General features: G+C 37.0%; 1 protein-coding gene across 1 annotated transcript in view; it reads left to right on the top strand.

The window, feature by feature from the left end:
• The window catches only part of STMN2 (stathmin 2), a 372,629-nt gene that overhangs the window by 307,715 nt on the left and 41,501 nt on the right, over positions 1-23,413 (top strand). The window contains exon 4 of the mRNA XM_044065794.1: positions 4,786-4,977. Within this exon, the coding sequence (XP_043921729.1) occupies positions 4,786-4,977 (192 nt within the window). The remainder of the gene's footprint in view (positions 1-4,785; positions 4,978-23,413) is intronic.

Genomic DNA, 23,413 nt, shown 5'->3' with positions numbered 1-23,413 from the left:
TTCCAAGTTATTCCCCTGATTTTTCTGAAGTTATGGCAGACCTCGTTAGTCAGACAGAGGTTCCACTAACTGCAGTTTATTAGGGCTAGCTAAACTGAAAGGTGTTTCCATGCTGCTCTTTCAAAATATTGCACATGGTAAGCTTATCATTTATCCAAGTTTAAGCATGGAAACTACTACAGCGAGTGTGCATATTTTTCAAAATCAAGTTTACAAACTTTGTATCTGAAGGGTAATATTATTTATTTATTCAAGGCCATGCAGTACTACGGTTTCTTTACATTTGATCAACTAAACAAACTTTAGGTTATGCTCCTCAGAAAATTCAGCTCTGAAAAGTATAACTAGAAAAGTAAAAAAATATATTTTTTTTGTCGTCAGACAAGCGTCACCTCCCCCCCCACCACCCCTATACATCCAACAATATCATAACTTGTATATATCAACTCCACAATCCGACTACAGAGAGTAAGAAAAAATGGAAAATCCCTCAAAGTGCAATGCCAGCTCGAACAACATAACACACTGTGGTAAAATGAACCAGAACATTCATCTTTCACTAAAAAGGCTGACAATCCATCAACCGTCAAAAAGTATACCCATGCTCATTAATACTGAGCCTGAAAGAGAGTTGAATGCCATCTTTTAAAGGTTTGGTGTGTGGGTATTCCTTTAAATGATACAGTATTTATATAGAAATACAGACTCTGTTAGATGGGGAACACTTTGCTTATCTAGTATCCATGTTTCCCTGTTAGATAGGATCCTAGCAACAAAGAGCCTACATTTTCCTGTCATCAGCAATACCTGGCTTATATCAATCCCATACATTCTTTAATTTCTGCACAATTTTCCTAACATCACAGTCTCATAAGAAATTTAATGTGCGTATCCATGACTATCTTTTGCCAAAAAGAGCATTCTCACCTTGTCTATGGGCATCATCTGTAGCTAAACCATGAGACTATATCGTGCCTTTTGTCTTGTATTTCATTTGAACCATCTGTTCCTTGTTCCATTTTGATCATGTTTCTGATTATGCTACATTATGTTTTCTAAAATATTCTACAGTCATCTCTCTTGATTCTTTAATGAATTTTAATATCCTTCCATGCCCTGCTACAGAGGAATGCATACCAAGTCTTTAGCGTATCTTTTACATCAAGATTCTTTAGGGCTTTAGCTTAGCTCAAAAGTGCACAATACCATGGCATTTTCTTTATACAAGTCATTACAGCTGAAGCTATAATGACACAGAACTTCAAAATTAATTGAGAGACAAAAGCATCATGTTATGACTTATTAACCATGATTAATGGTTAAGTAATGGATGGCCGCGGTGGTGCAGCAGTTAGCATTGCCACCTCACAGCCAGAGGTTCTCCAGTTCGATCTTCAGCTGGGGTGCCTTCTCTGCGGAGTCTGCATGTCCTCCCTGCGGTTGCTGGGTTTCCTCTGGGTGCTCTGGTTTCCTCCCACATCCCAAAGACATGCTGTAGGTGGATTGGATACTCTAAATTGGCCCTAGGTGTGAGTGCATGCATGTGTGTGCCTTCTGTGGAAAGTTGGGTGCCGGGCTGGCAACTCAACACCGTAAAAACTCCCCTGCCAATCATGAGCTGACAGGTGATCTGCTGTGGTCACCCCTAACCAGGAGATGCTAGAAGAAGACTAAAATTAAGTAATATTGGGTAGTGCTTAGAAGAAGGATTACGGTAACAGAGGATTCATCTTCAATGACTCATAGTGGAAGTTTTTTGGCTTGTTGTACCAGATGATCTGAAGTAATCACATGTGTAATTATTTAATGGGGGCAGTTTAACTGGGAACACAGCATAGGGCAAGCACAGATTATAAAACAACCAGGTGTGTATTTAACTGATCTGCAGCTGTTTGTCAGAAAAAATGGTTATTATAGAAAGAGCATGAATTGTGCTATGGTAGATTACTGCAGTGGTTCAGAAACTAAAAGCATTTTGGCAGAATAAAAAAAGTGTTACTTGGAATGTAGTAGCAGGATACATTTATTCATTACTTGGAGTGTAGTAGTGGTGTAGGTTTATTCATTACTTGGGAGTGTAGTAGCAGGGTAAGTTTATGCATTACTTGGATGTAGTAGCAGAGTAAGTTTATTCATTATTTGGAATGTAGTAGCAGGGTAAGTTTATTCATTACTTGGAGTGTAGTAGCAGGGTAAGTGTATGCATTACATGGAATTTAGTTGCAGGGTAAGTTTATTCATTTCTGGGAATGTAGTAGCAGGGTAAGTTTATTCATTACTTGGAGTGTAGTAGCGGTGTAGGTTTATTCATTACTTGGGAGTGTAGTAGCAGGGTAAGTTTATGCATTACTTGGATGTAGTAGCAGGGTAAGTTTATGCATTCCATTGAATTTAGTTGCAGGGTAAGTTTATTCATTACTGGGAATGTAGTAGCAGGGTAAGTTTATTCATTACTTGGAGTGTAGTAGCAGGGTAAGTTTATTCATAACTTGGTGTATAGTAGCAGGGTACATTTATGCATTACTTGGAATTTAGTTGCAGGGTAAGTTTATTACTTGGAGTGTAGTAGCAGGGTAAGTGTATTCATTACTGGGAATGTAGTAGCAAGGTAAGTTTATTCTTGTAATATAGCTGCATTGTAAGTTTATTCAATACTTGGAGTGTAGTAGCAGGGTAAGTTTATTCATAACTTGGAGTATAGTAGCAGGGTACGTTTATGCATTACTTGGAATTTAGTTGCAGAGTAAGTTTATTCATTACTTGGGGTGTAGTAGCAGGGTAAGTTTATTCATTACTTGGAATGTAGTTCCAGGGTAAGTTTCTTCATTACTTGAAATGTAGTTGCAGGGTAAGTTTATTCATTACTTGGAATGTGGTTGCAAGTAAGTGAGTGTAGTAGCAGGGTAAGGTTATTCATTACTTGGAGTGTAGTAGCAGGGTAAGTGTATTCATTACTTGGGAGTGTAGTTGCAGGGTAAGTTTATGCATTACTTGGAGTACTGGGAGTGCAGTAGCAGGGTAAGTTTATGCATTCCTTGGATGTAGTAGCAGAGTAAGTTTATTCATTATTTGGAATGTAGTAGCAGGGTATGTTTATTTATTACTTGGAGTGTTGTAGCAGGGTAAGTTTATGCATTACATGGAATTTAGTTGCAGGGAAAGTTTATTCATTACTGGGAATGTAGTAGCAGGGTAAGTTTATTCATTACTTGGAGTGTAGTTGCAGGGTAAGTTTATTCATTACTTGGAGTGTAGTTGCAGGGTAAGTTTATTCATTACTTGGAATGTATGCAGGGTAACTTTATTCATTACTTGGGAGTGTAGTAGCAGGGTATATTTATGCATTACTTGGAATTTAGTTGCAGGGTAAGTTTATTCATTACTTGGAATGTAGTAGCAGGGTAAGTTTATTCAGTACTTGGAGTGTAGTTGCAGGGTAAGTTTATTCATTACTTGGAATGTATGCAGGGTAACTTTATTCATTACTTGGGAGTGTAGTAGCAGGGTATATTTATGCATTACTTGGAATTTAGTTGCAGGGTAAGTTTATTCATTACTTGGAATGTAGTAGCAGGGTAAGTTTATTCAGTACTTGGAGTGTACTAGCTGGGTAAGTTTATTCATTCTCATTGGTAGACTAGCTGGCACAGAAAATGAGAGAGGTGTGTTTTAGTTATAACAGTTGGCAGCTTTACCTTATTTCATTCCCTAGATCTTCTGGGTTTTGTTTTTTGTTTGTTTGTTTTTTTAATATATATTTTTTAGTGTATGGTTCTGCTGAGGTGGAGTATTGGAATTTAATGACTTTTTCTGCACTATGTACCTCCATTTCAGTGGAAAACCTAACATTATTATTATTATTATTATTATTATTATTATTATTATTATTATTATTATTTATGGGCTGTCCATCTGTGTTAATGTACCCCTTTGAAATCCGTCATGAGCAATGTGTTTTGTTATTCTCCAAGCATGTTATTTTCATGTGTAATATGCTACATGTCAACTGTGTTATGAATCTGTTCTGAAGTGGTAGAAATGGTCAGCATGAGTATATTAATTATAAATATCAACTAGTTTATAGGAACAGTGATGTTTACAGAGTCTACAAACTATGCACTTTGGGGGTTTAGATTTCTCACAACACCTTCATTCTCCATCCAGAATTCAAAATGTTTTGGAGTAGCATCCCCTTAAATTAAATAAGCTATTGATGATAGCTTGTGTACCCAAAGTAAGAGAAAATGCCAGTAGAAATAGTACTATAAAATCAAATCAAAAACAATGTAGTCTCAAAATATTGAAATCTGAAGTAATAGTGGTATATATAGAATGGGTGTGCAGGAATGAAGCTACTCAAATTGAAGGGTTCAGACCCAATGGAGCAAAGCCTTCTGCATGACATGCTTTGTAAATTAACATGCTTTATTCTTTCTGTTATTTTTTTTTCAAGTTTTGTCTGTTTCCCTTTCTCATAATAATTCAATGTTGCTGTAAATTCTGTTACCTAAAATATTAGTGATTTGAGAATTTGGTATCTTGATTCAGTTTTACAATATTCTTTTTTCTGGCATTCTGACTGATATTTGATACAAGTTGGCAGGGTATATTACTTTCATGCAGTCCAGAATATAATCCCCTGAATATCAGAGCACACACACGCACACACACATATACATATACAGAACACTGATAAGATGTGTTGTACATTTAATTTACCTTTAATAGCTGTGATATATGGCTTTACCAACATAAGGATTTAACTTTTTATCTTGTTTTCACTAGAGTATGGAATCTCAGATCTTGAAACAGTTAGCAGACAAGAGGGAACATGAACGGGAAGTCCTTCAAAAGGCTTTGGAAGAAAACAATAACTTCAGCAGGATGGCAGAGGAGAAGCTGTTACTGAAAATGGAACAGATCAAAGAGAACCGAGAGGCGTACTTAGCTGCTCTGCTGGAACGTCTTCAGGAGAAGGTGAGAATTAAGATTCCTTTTAGGAGATGTTAGATACATTTAATAACTCTTTTTGCAGAAGCCCTTCTTTTTCTTGTACAGTTTATTTGCACAAAATAAATATACAGACTCTTGTTCTTAGCCTGGGAACATGAAGAAATAACTTGCTACATCTTTAACAAGACTGATTTGTCAAGAAGCAGAAACACAGAGAATAACAACAGGCAAAAACAACTGGTGTACTTTGCTTTCTGCATTTTCTACAAGTATAATCCGGTGATTTTTTATTGCCCTTTTCCTGCTGAGCTTACCTAGTGCTCTCCTCTTCATCTTATTTTTTTGTTTGTAGGGGGGATATTATTGAATGGATCAGCTAACTTTTTGTGAATAGAAGTTTTCTGAGATTTCCTATTAGCCCACCTATAACCCATATCATTATAATTTTATTGCTAAACATTTTCTTCTCTTTTTGGATGATTTTATCTTATATTGTCCTCTTCTATGATTTTGAGTTATTTTTTTCTGTCTTCCTTCTGCTCCTCTTTCCTTCCTTTCCAGCACACATAAACTGACACACCCTCTGCCTTCCTGTTGTTGCACTTTCCATTGAATGAATGCTACCCTGTCTCCTTTTTCAGATTCATTAGACCTCTAACTTACAAATGCCACCTCAGAAATAACCTATATATAGGCATCACTGCTGGACATCATAAAGGTCACTTAATATTAATATGGATGGGAAAGTAGCCATGGACAGGCATCAGTCCTTTGACCTGACCTTATTCAGCTCTTTGTATTCCCTGGGCTGAATGGATGCTGTCGCATATAACACCATTATACAGCCTCTAGCTCCAGGGTACATTGTATGCCCTACCTACTTCTTGTTTCCCTATTGAAATAAGTTCAGTTTGCTTCACTGGTTTGCCAGTTGTTTCCTAAGTCTAAGCCTTTAGCAATGCTATGAACAAACTTTCATATTGTGTATATTATTGTTTGTTGTCACTGTGTTATTTGTTAGCCAAACAATTGATATTAGCTTGCAAACTTGTATAGTTTTTGTGTATGTTGCAATATATTTTGAACTTCTTACTTGCTTAACCTGTATTGAGAATATTTTCTTTTGCTTCTGCTAAACTTGCAACATGAATATGTTACTTGTATCACTTGTGACTATGGAGCTTTTTTCCCTGGCCCTCCAGTGAAAAAGAGCACAAGCTAACAGGCTAACACAGAAGGTCTTTGGCTAACAAAGTTCGTAGATGACTGCAAACTAGGAGCCATAATCAAATCTTCTAACAATGTGGACATCCTACAAAAGGGCATCACTGAGACAGATGCCTGGTGTCAAAGCCATGGCCTCAAGCTCAATGCCAAAAAGTGCATTGTCATCCCTTTTGGTCTCTGTACCCATGAACTACCACATAGGTGGTAGTCTACTTAACACCAAAAGTGTGATAAGAGACCTTGGGACACAGTTGGACAGTAGTCTCTCCTTTGATAATCACATTGCCACAGTAGTCAGGAAATCCTTCTATGTGGCACACCTCATCACAAAAGGTTTCTCATCCAGGAAAAAAGAGGTCATTGTTCCCCTCTACTCATCACTCATTAGACCCATTATAGAGTACAACGCCCCTTTTGGTATGTACCTCACAAGACATCTACAACAACTGGAAAGTCCACAGAAATACCTCACAAAGAGGATTACCAGCCTCAAACAGATGCCCTACCCAGACCACCTCAAAAAACTCCAGCTTTACTCTGTCGCATATCGCCTACTCAGAGGCGATCTCTGCCTAACATACAAAGCTATGTCAAACCCAGAGCTGTTGGACATGCTCCACATAAAGAAATCCCAACCCCTCCGAGCTACACGCTCTAGGGACCTAAACCTTGTCACCACAATAAACAGAACATACTGGAGGGATAGATTCCTATCTCAGAGACTTCCCATACTATGGAACAAACTACCTATCTATATCAAACAAAGCTCCTCATTAGCACTCTTCAAGAAAAATCTTGATGATTGGATGGGAATAGGAAATTCACCCCGGGGATCACTTCTGTGGCTCTGCTTGACAGGGGCACAGGAAAATAATTTTCTTGGGTGGCAAAAGCCAGGGTACCATTTGGCTAGGCTTATATAGGCCCTAGAGCCAATAGCCTAGTACCTACCTATGAACCTATGAACATATAAGCTCTGTCGGGCTATCATGGTCAACAATTGTCAAATAAATAAATAATAAATAAATATTATTTCACCATAAGTTTGGCTGCCACTATGTCCTTGCACCCAAACAGTTCTGTCACTATTTATTTAACAAACTTAAAGGACATAATGTTACTAGCGTATGTCACTGCCCAACAGGTGGCATGCCTATTCTAGGACTAAGGAACCACTACACATGAAATTAGAATTTTTGAAAATACGTGCCACTGGATGGATATGCAGGACCCTGGCACACAACATATGATGAACTCTTACTTTACCTCTCTTGAATATTATCAGTTATTTTATGTAATTCTGTAGTTCACCAACCTCTTAGTTTGAATTTCCTGTGGTTTTATTTGAGTCCTGTTCTGTGGACCGTGACACACTAGATGCATGGTTAGAGAAGACATTTATAGCCTACCACTCTGGCATTTCCCCATTTGCTCAGAAATAACAAATCTGACTGATAAAACGTGCAAGTCATTGCAGTTTTAAAAAAGAAAAAGAACAAATCTCACTAATTAGTTCACTACTAATCTGCTACTGTTTTCATTGCGGGATATATGTGCCTGGTGTGTTTAGGGAGTGGCTGCAATCTGCTGACATTGCAATTATGCTCTTTCAGATCCCTAGTCTCTCAAACAGTCTAACCCTTTCATTATGGAAATGGCCACCTCACCTCAAGTAAAACCGTTTGTCCTCAATGAAGTCGGATGCACACCAAACATTTTGGTGATAATGCAGAACACTGGACTGTGTGTAAGTTGTGGTCAAGAATGTGGACAGTGGTGTAGCTTCCAGCAATAATACACTGGTATTGTTGCACATTCGTAACCCCCCTTACAGTTTTAAAGTATTGCTATGTCGATACTGATACTGTAGTCATCAGCGATAAACCATAAAATAAAAACAAATACGATGGACAAGGCAAAAACATGAGGCATAATCAGGACCTTACAAAATAAATAGAACAATGGGTTTTGTATCAAGGTGCATTTTCTGAAAGACATGAAACTTGAATGTGTGGCATTACTAACTGATTGCAATCCCCAGTGATTTACAAAACAAAAAAAAAAATGTGAGGTAAAAATGTGATACAAAAATCAGGGGTGTTCTGTTAAATAAGATAGTTGTAAAAATGTTTTGTTAGTTTTTTCTTGGTTTAGGAAGTAAGCAATGGTGGCAATAGGCTTTAGATTTTTCTGCTTAAAAGTATACATGGTGGAAAACATCAGATAGTGATTTTTTTTAGCTTGTTAAAATACTGTCGGCAATGATTTAGAATGCTACAGCAGCAGTTCACAGCTGTCGAACTATGTTACTACCATAATATTCTAAGCAGCATACAAACACATTGCTGCAGTTCTCTGTTATCGCCAACATTTCAAGCATCGCCTTTTGAGCATGGAGGCAAGCACCTTGTACTGTCTGTACCCTTCAGTAGTATTTTTGGGAAACCAATTTCAAAGATGCTGTTTTTTTGTAAAGTGTGATAGCCATATATCCCAGCAGCTTTTGACATGGACTTTTTTATGATAATTGGTTAGAAACGCTTCTACAACTGGCCTGGGTCTGGTAGAGCGAAAGCATAACTCTTTCACAAGGCGTGACAGTTCTGGTTGATTGCCACCTGTCCAAAGTCTTTTCTGATAGCTATTTCTGTAGAAAACATGCAATATTTGTTTCTTCATTTCAGTTAGACCAAGCACATCTGCTTAACTTTTTCCATATTGTCTTATTTGTTAACTTTAATTTAGAATCTAATCAGATAAATACAAGACTAAATTCTTCAAAGATGAAATTTCATGTTCCGGTTCTGTGACTGAAAAAAACAAGCAATGTATATGTAACAGCCCAGGAACATTTAATTCTCTTCTGTAGGCCCCTAACCCTTAGCACTAATCACATCTGAAGTCATATCTAGAACTATTAAGCTATGGTCATGAGTTTTTTTGAGAATCTCTCATGTGAGCTACAACCACCTAGCACACTGCTCAAGAAGGATCTTAAGTGACTTGGTTGGAAAATTGTGAGCATGTTTCTGAAAAGTGAAAATAAATGATCACATCATATAGGGTGCTAACCTGCTTTGCTAACCTGCTTTGACCCATCATTGGTTAACAGGCTTCATCATATAGAAAGGAATTATTTTATCATATGAATTCCTGGATGGTACAAAATGACCCCTGGCATTTGCATTGAGGTTATTGTTTATAAACTGAATGTAGCAATATCCAAACTGACAGAAAACCATTAGCCTATATGGAAATGAAGACAACTAACTATGGTAGGACGTTTATGCTGGCTACATGTTACTAAGAATAGCTAGATGATTTTAACTGACAAAAAGAAGTGTGTACAATGCTCATAAATAATCCTGGCTACTATGAAGGCATCTATAGGACAGACGATGCCTGCATAATCCTAACTACCAGTCTGATATTGGACATTAGATTCCTGCACTACTACTTGCAGCTGATCGTATGCATTTATAATCCTATGGAAAATTGACTGAGATGGGAATAGCAAAATTCTCCTCAGACAACACAAAGTATGGTAAAACATTTACTTCCTCGAAGATGTACAGATACAGGAAGTACTGCAGATTTTAAAGGTTTGAAGCAGAGAAATACAAGTTAGGAGAGGACTGTGGAGTCCTATAGAAAGGTAGATAAGAATAAGAAATGATGATGAATTCTCACTTAAGTTACCATCATGGTGCCTTGTTACTGGTGCCTCTCCCTGTCATCATTTTCTCCAGCATTCTTGCTGAGTGGATGCTTTTGGAAGGCAATACTTGGATGTCTAAGTAACTAAGGTGTTCTGCATATTAGCAATGTTGATTGTCTGATGAGGTCAGGTGATTCATGATCAGTACTCCCTGCTTTTGTATGTTTTGACTGAGCAATCTGTTTCACTGTCAGTTAACCAGTGAATAGCTGCTTTAGCTTTTGCACTCACCCTTAGCTGTATGGGCTGGAAAAGTCACCACAAGTGTGGTACACTAGGCTAGAACTGTTTATTTAAGTTTGTTTTCTAGTCTTCTGTGCTGATCCAATTGAACAATTATGAGGCCAATGCAGTAAACAGAAAACATGTCAACACTTGACGCATATAGAAATAATACTAAAGAGAAAAATCATGGGATAAATAAATAATACAATCCATACAAAAAATGAATAAGATGTTTACCAAAAGTTTCATAAAACTTTGTAGTCAGTATAATCAAAGAGCTGAATAGTTAATTGTAATAATAAATTCATACCTTACGGATGTGTTTTATCAAACATATTGCTGTGTAGTATACAGAAGTGGCTGAAATACTATTTTGGAGAAACAATATACAACATTTACAAAACAAAACAATGGAAAAAAATAAAAGATAAAAATAGGGAGATAGAAGGAAGAAGAGACAGCGGGGTAGAGAGAAAGCTCAACACTCTGTTTATGACATGCATCCTCCTTCAACCCCTTTACAATGGTTCAATGCTGTGCCGGAACCTTTTCTTTATGTACTATCAAAAGGTAAAATACCTTAAAATGTGTGGACTCAGAAGTTTGACTGTGTACAACCATTTCAAACCATCAGTGCTTCAGAAAAACTAACTGCAATCACTGGAAAACTGCATCCGTAGCTGTGCAGTAATGTTGCATTGCCAACCACATCTAAAGCACTGTACCTCTGCTATGTGATAACATATGATCTCTTAGTCTTGCAGACACCACACCTAAAACTTAAAACAAGTCTTATACAATCTTGTAAGAACATGATGCATTCTACCTGCACTGCTGTATTATTAATTATTAATAGTGAGTGTGAATATCATACTAGTTTGTAACTGAAAATAGGCATCTGGATTGAGTCTACATTCCTTAAATGAGTAAAAGAAAGACAGTAAGAAAGAAAACTGCATGACAAGCAGAATGAATGCCGTAGGCACACTGAAAAAATCTAAAGAACCTATGGATGCTGTCCTAGTGTAGGAAGAAGAGACAGTCATGGGGTGTACATCTTTCACTTGGCTTTTGCTAAGTAATTTTGTGATCAGTCAAAATCCCCACTTTCACAAGTAATTTATAATACATTTGTAGGCTAATCATTGAAACAGTGCCCCAAACAGCTTGTGTGGATCAAACATTGATAGGTCACGATCTCCCTCACAGAAACAAAACCTAAATGGCAAAATTGACATGACAACTCAAAAATGCTAGTTATCTATATGATACTCCAGCAATCAAAAGGAAAAATGCCCTACACCAGCAAGTGGTTGAGTCATGTTCAGACAAAGGTTTCTATCTTCTCAGACTTATTGGTGGTTCTTCAGTCCACCCATATACAGGAATGTTTAAATCAAGTCCAGGATGACCAACAGGAATTGTAAGCCATTCATTGTGAACTGGAAGACATGGAACTCAGAAAAAGGAAGATAATCTCCAATTTGGTAGGGTTCAAGAAAGGTAGAAAGAAAACTCTCGGTTTTATTAGAAGACTTGTGTCGATCTCATTAAACCTGTGCCCGTCTCAGGTTTGGTCCCAAGTGTTGATGGTAAACTAATCAAGAACTAATCAACCAAGCAAGCTTAGCAATTACTTTCTACATTGAGATTCCTACTGCTCAAGTTCACAATAACACACACACACACAGAGCAATTACACCATACACACACACACACACACACACACACACACACACACACACACACACACACAGCAAGTACACCATACACACACACACACACAAATACACATATGCATACTCACGCACGCACGCACACAAACACACACGCAGAAACAAAAAGTGCTAATATGGGTTCAAAGGGGGGGGTCCTCCTCATCCTTGTACATGGGTTAGGTGGAGCCCAGAAAGAGGCTAAGTTGGGTCCAGTAGAGCTGCAGAATGAGAAGAGGAGCTGGTGATAGCTGACAGTCAAAAAGACCTAATATATATATATATATATATATATATATATATATATATATATATACACTCTTTGCTATAAGACAGGCAACTCTCAAAGCCACTCTGTACAAAGAGACCTGTAAAAAAGAGCTTAAAGATTTACATGAAAGTATGTAAAACAAGAGCAAAAAATTGAAAATGAAGAAGAAATGTTGCCCACAGACAATGGACCACATGACTTATTAACATTCATACTAAGCATATCTTTTTCTATGAACAATGAATGTTTGCAAAGGATGCATACTTGGGTCATAACTGCCACAGCTGCTCTGCTTATGTATATAGATATGCTGGACAAATCCAAGAATCACAGAAATGTAGTGCAAGGTATCATATAACTTTCATACATCAAAATCTGATTTTAGCATTGTTCCCAAAGACTTACTCCAAGATGTAATTCCCCAAAACAGCAAGCAACCAGGTACCAAAGCACAAAGACCAGTAATCCACACTAGCACCTCTGTCAGGTGAAGCAATAAAACCAATAAATGCTTCACTTGCAAAAGTTCAGCTCCTGTGTGATGGATATCCTTCCTGTGTGTGGGCATCAGTGTTACAGACAGCAGCTCAAGCCCTTGAAGATCTTTGCAACGTCATACCTGCTCAGGATTCACTGCATCATCTCTTAAGCCTTCAGGTTGCGACCTTTGAACTTTTGCTTCAGTTCCAGACACATCAGATAAACCAGAAAGTTGCAGAGAGACAAGAATGATGTGAAAAATAGCAGAAAAACGGAAAAATGAAGCAAAATGATGGCCCACATCTGATGAAGTGTATCAAACAAAAACGGAAACTTTAAGACATATGTGTTTTGTGTTAGTGCTGGTGGTTCTGCGACTATTGGAATCTGCTAAATAAACAATGTGTTCACTGAAGATTTTATCCGTGGCTTTATTACTCCAGCTTATATTTGGATGTCAGGCCAAACATGTCTTAGGAAAAAAAAATCTGACAATATCTGTAAGACTTTAATATGTCCACCTTATTAACAGTAAACATAAACAAGAAATGAGTATAGAAAATCTGGTAGCACTGATAGAGTGAAGATAAGCAAGATACCAAGAATAAAGGATTTCTTGACTCTTTGATAAAACTTGTAAATATAACACTGTCCTAATGTTGGCCAATCCACATAATTCTGTTAGAACAAATGGTATACATGGCCACTTTCGAAACCTATTCATAATGATGCTTATTTGGAAACAATGACTAGGTGAGACACTCATTAAAACTATACACCCGTATCATGCAACAGTGTTGATACAAAGAACATATATTATGACAGACAGGTTCAAGTTTCTAGTCTAATCACTAACTTTCATATTTTCATGCAACACCATCAATACAAGACAACAATATAACTTCAGAGATGTTAAACTACTTTAAAAATATAAAATATAAAATAAGATCGTTTTTGCCATTAGGTTTCTCCAAAACATTCAACAGCCTACATATTCATCCTGGGACTCTTATTTAATACATTTTTGAATCCATTACCAACTGCTGAAAATGTATATGATGGAGCTTCCAGATGGTTGAGAATCAATGGATGTTTTTCTGAAAAAGAATAACTATGGAGTTATGCGTCAGTGTCCAATTTTCTGTTACATTTTCATCCTTTTCCAGGAGTCTCACTTTTACCTTATTCCTAAAAGTCTGCTTATGAGAGACATGTACAAAGTGAGACCATTACATATGACAGCTTTTATTGTTGTCTTCTTTCTATAGTGGGCATTGACACCTTTATTATCCATTACCAAAAGCTACAGCACTGTATCATCTTATATTCAAAACTGAGACAAATCAGTCCTATGGTCATCGAGGAGTGGAGATAGTTTTAGAATCAGTACTTAAATAGATGACATCCCATCTTACATACTGCATTTAAATGCAGCTGCACAAAGGTGGGCCATCTACAGACCCTGGAAAGTACAGGCCCATAAGTCTCACTAGTCTCATTTGCAAAGCCATGGAAAGAATTATCATGGAAATTATCAATAATGATATAGTAAACCTCCAGACACTTGACTCAGCCCAGTTTGATTTCATCAAGGGCAGGTCATGCCTACTCAACCTGGTGGACTTCTTTGAGAAGGTCACCAAAGCAATGGATGAGGGCAAAATTGTTCACCTTGACCTGGCCAAAGCATTTAACAAAATACCCCATTCGGGCATTGTTGACAAACTCAAGAGGTTAGGTACAAACCCGTATGTCACCCAGTGGATAGCCATATAGCTCACAGACAGGACCCAGGAAGTTAGAATTGGGGAGTCCACCTCTACAAGGAGGCCAGTCAGAAGTGGAGTCCCTCATGGAACGCTCCTTGGACCGATTCTTTTTGGCTTTAACTTCTCTGAAGTCTAGGCCAATATCAGTGGTCTCTGGCTAACTAAATGTGCAGATGATTGCAAATTAAGAGCTGTTAAGAGCTGTCATTGAATCCCACACCAACATAAATGTTCTTTAGGGAGGACTGACACAGATAAACTGGTATCAGAGCCATGGACTAAAACTGAATGCCAAGAAATGCATAACAGTATCCTTCATGATGTCATCCACTCCTGGTAACTATCATATTGACAACACACCCCTTAGAGTTGACCCAGTAGTCAGGGACTTAGGGACACACATAGACAGTAATCTAGCCTTTGATAATCATGTGTCGACAGTAGTAAGGAAATCATTCTATGCTGCACAACTTATAAGCAAAGGTATGGCATCTAGGTCCAAGGAAGTCATTGTTCCACTGTATTCAGCATTCATCAGACCTGTGATTGAGTACAGTGCCCCGTTTAGTATGTACCTAACCAGGCATATCCAACAGTTGGAATGTCCACAGAGCTTCCTCACTAAAAGAATACAGGAGTAAGTAAAGTGTCTTGTGCAGACCACCCCAAGGCCCTATCCCTGTATTCTGTTTCCTACAGGCTGCTGAGAGGAGATCTACTCTGATGGACCTCCTGCATATCCACAAAACAAACAGCATCAGAATTACCCACTCTAAAGACTTAAACCTTGGCTGTGATATAAATAGGACCTGCTGGACAGATAGGTATGTATTCCAGAGACTTCCCCATCACTGGAACAGGCTCCCCATTCATGTGAAGCAGAGTTCCTCCTTAACCCAATTCAAGTGTAACTTGGAAATTCGATGAGGAACAGGAAATTCATCCCTGGTTTTGCACCTATGTATCTAATGGATACAAGCAACCTGTAAATGGTTAATCTCCCAGGCCCCTGCTTGTAAATATTATATCACCCAAGCCCTGTTTACACTTATCAAGGGTACCAGAACATGTCAGAGATTTGGGATGCATGGCTAGGCTTAAAAATACTCTTGTGATCATTAGCATAGTAAACACATATGAATCTATGAACTTATAAATACCTGGGTATCACTTATAAACATGATCCCACATCCATTATAACCAAAAACATAAAACTGATATTGTTTCAGATGAAAAAAAAAAAGTTGCCAGATGGGAAAAATTACACTTTAGCCTAAGGCCATTTATTTTAACCATTAAAATGAATATCTTCCTCAGAATACTTTTCCTATTAAAAAAAATGTGATTTCCCATTTCCCTAATTGCGTCATTAATTAATTTAATTTGGGATTATAGACTTTAAACATGAAGTCAAAATAATCTGTTGTAAATCCTAGCTTAGTGGCATACATGAATAAAGTCCTGTGTGTTTGTTTATTTGTTCATTCATTTATATATATATATATATATATATATATATATATATATATATATATATATATATACGGTTCCCTATCAGAAGCCTGAAACACTATAAGCCTGAAAATCAAAATCCTGAAAACTATAGACTGAAAGTTCAAAATCCTGAAAGCCCAAAATCCTGAAACTCAAAATCCTGAAAACACAAAATGGACATACTGACGTCATTGTGGCTTTGCTATTGTTAGCCCTGTGGTGTTGGGTCATGCGTTGGCTTCAGGTAAGTGTGCGGTTGGTTTTATGTTAGGGTTAGGGGTGGTTTAAGTGAGTTAGGGTTAGGGCGCAGGTTAGGCATGTATGCAATAGTGACAAATATTGGGGTTAGGGGCGGTTTAAGTGAGTTAGGGTTAGGGCGCGGGTCAGGTGAGTGTGCGATAGTGACGGACCTTAGGGTTAGGGTTAGGGTCAGGGTCAGTTGGTAGATATTAGTGTCTTTATAGTGACATATTAGCATTATTTGTGTTTTCAGGATTTTGAGTTTCAGGATTTTGGGCTTTCAGGATTTTGAACTTTCAGTCTATAGTTTTCAGGATTTTGATTTTCAGGCTTATAGTGTTTCAGGCTTCTGATAGGGAACCCTATATACACACACATAGGTTTACTATCAAAATGATGAAAGTCATTCCAAAAATCCATTCGGAACCTCGAACGGAAAGGCCGAATCACAAGTTTAACAGGTGAAATGTCAGATCTGCTGAATGAATTCAGCAGATTCGGCAATGTCGCTGAAAATAAATATGATGTCCACACAGGAGATCAAGTAAGTATAACTCCTACACCACATCATGTCTTTGAAGGGGGGCAAGCCCTCCTGCACTCCCCACACCCCATGCTAACTATATATATTCCAATTCTGAGATTGCACTACAGTGAAGAAAGGGATGAAATGTCCCATTCCGTACTGTACCATGATACTTAGCCCTTAGATCGACTTCATATCAGCAAATGCGAATGTGAACTACCAACGGTCGGCAACACGGCAGTTGACCATCTGACATCTGATGTCCCGTTTGCAGAGAATCTGTGTGTGTGTATATATATATATATATATATATATATATATATATATATATATTTTTTTTTTTTTTTTTATTTGAGTTTGTTAGCCAGATAAGTAAACTGGTCTGAGGAGTGTGGAAGGTACAGTCATTTACAACATGTACAACAAATGCAATATATTGTGTAAAACACTGAGACACAAACCATACCAAGCAATAAACTTACATCATATAATGTATAAAATGCATCAAGTTGTATACCGAACAAATGTTGAACAGAGTCTCCTCAAATTTAACAAGATAGTAAGCAAATACTTGCAGCTGAAAATTATATACAAAGGGTTACTCTTTCTTTTTTAATAAAAGCATGTGTGCTGTGTAGTAACAATATGCCTGTATTGGGGAAGAAGGTTTTGTGCTTCAGTGAGTTAGATGCAACTACAATGTCATCTGGATAAATTATATGTCAGTGATGTAATCCAGTTAATGCATTTAAATCAAGGAAACACCAGTAGGCAGAGAACACATTATAGCCATATAAATGTAGTTATCAGCAAGTATCAGAGGTCCTAAGTAGCATTGTACTGATGTAAGCTTAGTATAGGTAATATTATTACAACAGGTATCCAGTGTAAGCTTAGTGTAGGTAATATTACAATAGGTATGTGATGTAAGCTTAGTATAGGTAATATTATTATAATGGTTATATGATGTAAGCTTAGTGTAGGTAATATTACAATAGGTATGTGATGTGAGCTATGTGATGTAAGCTTAGTATGGGTAATATTATTACATTAGGTATGCAATGTAAGCTTAGTGTAGATAATATATTACATTAGGTATACGATGTAAGCTTAGTATAGGTAATATTATTACATTAGGTATGCAAAGTAAGCTTAATATAGGTAATACTATTACAATAGGTATATGATGTAAGTTTAGTATAGGTAATATTATCACATTAGGTATGCAATGTAAGCTTAGTATTGGTAATATTATTACAATAGGTATATGATGTAAGCTTAGTATAGGTAATATTATTGCAATACGTATGTGATGTAAGCTTAGTGTAGGTAATATTATTACAATAGGTATGTGATGTAAGCTTAGTGTAGGTAATATTATTACAATAGGTATGTCATGTAAGCTTAGTATAGGTAATATTATTACAATAGGTACATGATGTAAGCTTAGTGTAGGTAATATTATTACAATAGCTATGTGATGTAAGCTTAGTATACATAATATTATTATTATAGATATGTGATGTAAGCTTAGTATAGGTAATATTATTACAATAGGTATGTGATGTAAGCTTAGTATAGGTAATAGTATTACAATAGGTATATGATGTAAGCATAGTATTGGTAATATTATTACAACAGGTATATGATGTAAGCTTAGTATAAGTAATATTATTACAATAGGTATGTGATGTAAGCTTAGTATAGGTAATATTATTACAATAGGTATATGATGTAAGCTTAGTGTAGGTAATATTATTACAATAGCTATGTGATGTAAGCTTAGTATACATAATATTATTATTATAGATATGTGATGTAAGCTTAGTATACATAATATTATTATTATAGATATGTGATGTAAGCTTAGTATAGATAATATTATTACAATAGGTATGTGATGTAAGCTTAGTATAGGTAATAGTATTACAATAGGTATATGATGTAAGCATAGTATAGGTAATATTATTACATTAGGTATGCAATGTAAGCTTAGTATAGGTAATATTACACTAGGTATGTGATGTAAGTTTACTATAGTTAATATTATTACAATAGGTATGTGATGTAAGCTTAATATAGGTAATATTGCAACAGGTATTTGATATAAGCTTAGTATAGTTAATATTATTACAATAGGTATGTGATGTAAGCTTAGTGTAGGTAATATTATTACATTAGGTATGCAATGTTAGCTTAGTATAGGTAATATTATTACTTTAGGTATGCAATGTAAGCTTAGTATAGGTAATATTATTACATAGGTATGTTGTATCATTAGCTGGAGTTTCTCAAAAAGCATTTGTTTAGCTTGAGAAGATGAGCCTTCAGTGTCTTTGAATGTTTTCAGGTCATCACTTAACCTTCTATTCTCTGCTATGTCATTCAGTAAGTTGGAGCTGTTTTGTCTAGCAGCAGTCCATGTGTATGTCAGAGTGAGAATGCTTGTTGTTTTTCAAAAAGTTCAGTTATTAAGGATGGGTGATAGCTGAGATTAACTAGTTTGAATGGGAATGTGTTTACTAAGAGAGGCTTTTTCTGCACCAGAAGCTAGTTACATTTTGATATACTATATTGAAGTGGTGCTTTTTATAATTAGTTTAGATGAACAAACCTGAGGATTTTATTCTTGATTGCTTGAATTATTCATTTTTGGGGAGGTAATAGGGATATAAGCGGGTTTTCATCTTCATTTCTGTGTATCAGTACATTGAGAGCACTGTAACACCTGGCTTCTAAGGTGAGCAAGTTACCAATGTTGTAAGAGTTTTTTAGTTGTGATAACACTTCTAATTATTATTTCTGCATGTATAGTAAATGTCAAATTCCGATCTAGTATAAGCCCCAGATATCTTTGTCATGTGTTAGTTGGCAAAGGAAAGTCACCAGGAGCAAATATATTGACGTTTATAGCATTTTGGGGCGGCTGCAGTGCTGCAGTGGTTAGCATTACCGCCTCACAGCAAGAGGTTCTCTGGTTCAATCCTCAGCTGAGGTGCCTTCTGTGTGGAGTCTGCATGTCCTCCCTGTGGTCGTGTGGGTTTCCTCCAGGTGCTCCAATCCCAAAGACATGCTGCAGGTGGATTGGACACTCTAAACTGGCCCTAGGTGTGAGTGTGTGTGTGCCTTCTGTGAATGGCTGGGTGCCAGACTGGCAACTTGACACTGTAAAACTCTACTGCCAATCATGAGTGGACAGGTGATCCGCTGTGGTGACCCCTAACCGGGAAAAGCTGAAAGAAGAAGATAGTATTTTTAAGGCACTATGTGGCTATCAGATATCATGATGCTAGCCTTTCAAGTATTTATGAACAGTTTATTTGCAGTTAACCATTATATAATAATAATAATAATAATAATAATATAAAATCCTTCTGTAGATTGGTTATATAAGTGTGTATATCTCACGTATAACCAAAACTACCCAAGTTTAAGTTAGGGGCTTGGTTCTGGAATAGCTGAGCAGGGGAACATGGGTGTGAGTGATCCATGCCAACTCACCTGTCATGGGTTGAGGAACCGATGGTCCCAGTTAGCTAATTTATTACCCTGCGAGTGGAGAATGACCTCAGGTCAATGATAGTAGCCCTCATAAGTGTGTGTGTGTGTGTGTGTGTGTGTGTGTGTGTGTGTGTGTGTGTGTGTGCGTGCGTGCGCATAAGCATGCATATTCCAAGGCTGGCCATAGAATGCCACCAATGGTGACGCAACTGTTTATGTCATCCACACCAGAGTCAGTTAGGGATGTAATCAAATGTACCCTGATGGCTGCCTGTATGGTGGCTTCTGAGGGAAGGAGGGCTAATGGTTGGAAGGCAACTGGAGAGATAACATTAAATATAAATAAATACATAAGTAATGTGGTGTGCAGCAGTACAAGGGGATGTTGAGTCTGCCTAACCTTAACCTTTGTTACAGATTTAGCAGAGTGATGAAACTATTATGAAATGCAGCTTACATAGCATTACCCTAGTGCTCAATGCAAGTCTGGATCTATCTTTTTCAAAGACAATATGATACAGTAAAGTGTTATGCTAAGGTTTTACCTTTCTTAGAGGGAATTTGAGTGTGGATGAATCAGTTTCTGATCCTGTTAGGTAAGCTCAGAATTGACATGTCCAAATCTGCAGATGATCTGTTGTATAAGTAAGAATTTAAGTTCTTATCATCCAGTTGATAATAATCCAAATAAAGAGCTAAATAATTGGATTTAAGCATACATTCTCTTTGATAAATTCTATGATAAATGTATTAATGACTTCTTGATGGTCGGGTCACTGGTACAACCAGCTGTTCTGTTATGGAGATGGGGCATGAAAATAGAGATTCCATAACACTAAACTGATGTATGATTGCCATCTTCAAATTTATAGTGGTTATGCTTGTCAAAATTAAGGTTCTTAACCTACCTAAAGAATGGGTAGAGATATCAGAAACTATGTGTGCTGTTCCATTTATTTATAATGGCATTATTTCAAAATCAGAGAAATACCCACATGAAATGGCCAAATACTAATGAAAGATCATGCAGGAAAGAGAGATAAATGCAGCTGGGAAAAAATTAAGTTTTGCATTTATCCCCTTTTGTTAAATTGCACTGCACATGGTTCTTTGAAAAACAAAATTTTTGCAATTCTTCACCCAGAATGTTTTTTTTTAATATATCAGTTTCACCCTTATGTCCCATAGGTGAATCCATCAAGACAGATATAAAACATATACTATAAGACTGTATTATAACTAGAAGTAATTGTTGCGAATCGTTGGGGGACCTTGTGGTATAATAGTTAAGGTGTTTACCTTACAGACACAAGATGCAGGATTTGATTCTCACATGGGGTGACTGGGTAGGCTTAAAATGGCCTGAAAGGGCAATTAGCCTAGTACTAACCTATGAATTGTTCAGAATATTTAAACAGGCCCATGTTATGAATATACACCTGCCATGGCAATCCTGCATATAAAATGTAATATTATGTCCACTGTCAGCTTTGCAGTATTAATAATAGCATCTTTATTAATAAATCATATATTTAGGAAATTAACTAGGAGGGACATGCTACAATAAAGGACATGATGCCTTGACATTTCAAACATTTAAAAATCAGTAAGTCAGTTGGATATACAGTTTCAGAGGTAAATACTAGGCTTGCTGCCCTTGCGGACCACTTTAAGCTTTGTCAGTTTCCCCTTAGTGAGAATCAAATGCAATTTTTGAAAGTAAGGTAAACACCTTAACCATTGTGCCAACCCACCCAACCCCCAGCTCTCAAGGAAAGCCCCACAAAAATTCCTAGGTTATGGGTTACTTGCAAAGTTTCTAGAGGGGTATAACCTAGTTATCTGTTTACACCTTGGTAAAACAAGGATTACAAAACAGCAAAGAAGAGGCAGGAAACAGGATGAATAAACCTGTCCAGAGTGTTGAATAATGCTAAAGCATAATATTTTTTTTTTTCAGAGGGAAAAGTACTCCAACGTATAGTACTGAAATTCTACAGTAGCTTTGGAGGATTTTTTTTTCTTAGTTTAAGTTCTGTCCTGTTTAAACAATCACAGTGAATCACTATTTCATAGAAAGAACAGGACTTGGTATACATTGCACAATCAAAGCTGTGACTTGTCTAAAAAAATAAGGCTTTAAAATGAAATTTAAATGTTTTGGCACACAGCATGAATTCTCAAATATCGGTACACAAGCGGTCAAGTGAGAAAGAGACATTATTTATTTATTTTATTTATTTATATTTCTTGACCAGGAGTGTCCGACTGGACGTAGGTCCACTTTCAGCGAAGGCCCGGGGAGAAAAGTTCCGCAGTTAAAATAAACAGACAGTAGTTACATTGGATTACATAGCGATTAACAATTTACATAGCGATTACTTACAACATATTTACAGATGAAGAACATAGTACATCAGTAGACAACTAGAATCTATCTGTACTACTCAGACAAGCTCCTCGTGGTCCTGCAGAGTGGTCCTAGCTACAGAGAACTCAGAAAAGCGACTACTTTCTGAATTTAAGTATCTTTGCTGTTTTTTTACTTGAAATACCTTCTCTAGCTTACCCTAAACAAGCTTAAACTGTTTTTTTAGCTGTTTGCTGCATTATTTAATATCTGCACTTAAAGTTACATTTTAGTCGAATTTGATCGAAAGTTTGTTTGTTTGTTTAATTTAACTGTTGAGGCTGCCCGCTAAAGTATGCTAGCCTGTGTAACTGATTTATTACTGTTTCTGCATTTTATAGGTTCATAGGTTCATACTAGGCTATCTGCCCTAGGGCATTTATAAGCCTAGCCAGAATGTGTTTGGCTTTCGCCACCCATTTTAAATTTATTTTGCTATGCCCTTTTTCGAGGTTAGTATACTGTGCCTCTGTCTAACAGTGACACAGAAGTCATACCCAGGGTAAACCTACGATCTCCCATCTACTCATCAAGATTCCTCTTGAAGAGAGTCAATGAGGGACTCTGCCTAACCTGGACTGGGATTTTATTCCAGAGTAAAGGGAGCCTCTGGGTTATGAATCTGTCCCACCAGCATGTCCTATTTATTTCAGTGCTGAGGTTCAAGTCTCTCGAGCACGTAGCTCGATGGGATTTGGATTTTCTGAGGTGCAGCATGTCCATTAATTCCGGGTTGGACATGGCTTTATATGTCAGGCACAGATCGCCTCTGAACAGGTGGTATGCCACTGAGTAGAGCTGGAGTTTCTTTAACCGGGCAGCATATGGCATCTGTTTGAGCCCTTTGATCCTCTTGGTGAGGTACTTTTGGGGTCTTTCCAGTT

This window comes from Protopterus annectens, chromosome 3.part0 (genome assembly GCF_019279795.1).
Source record: "Protopterus annectens isolate FY-2018-M chromosome 3.part0, PAN1.0, whole genome shotgun sequence".
Classification (NCBI taxonomy): Eukaryota; Metazoa; Chordata; order Ceratodontiformes; family Protopteridae; genus Protopterus; species Protopterus annectens.
The sequence above is the reverse complement of the archived record's forward strand: the minus strand, read 5'-3'. Positions and strand labels throughout refer to the sequence as shown.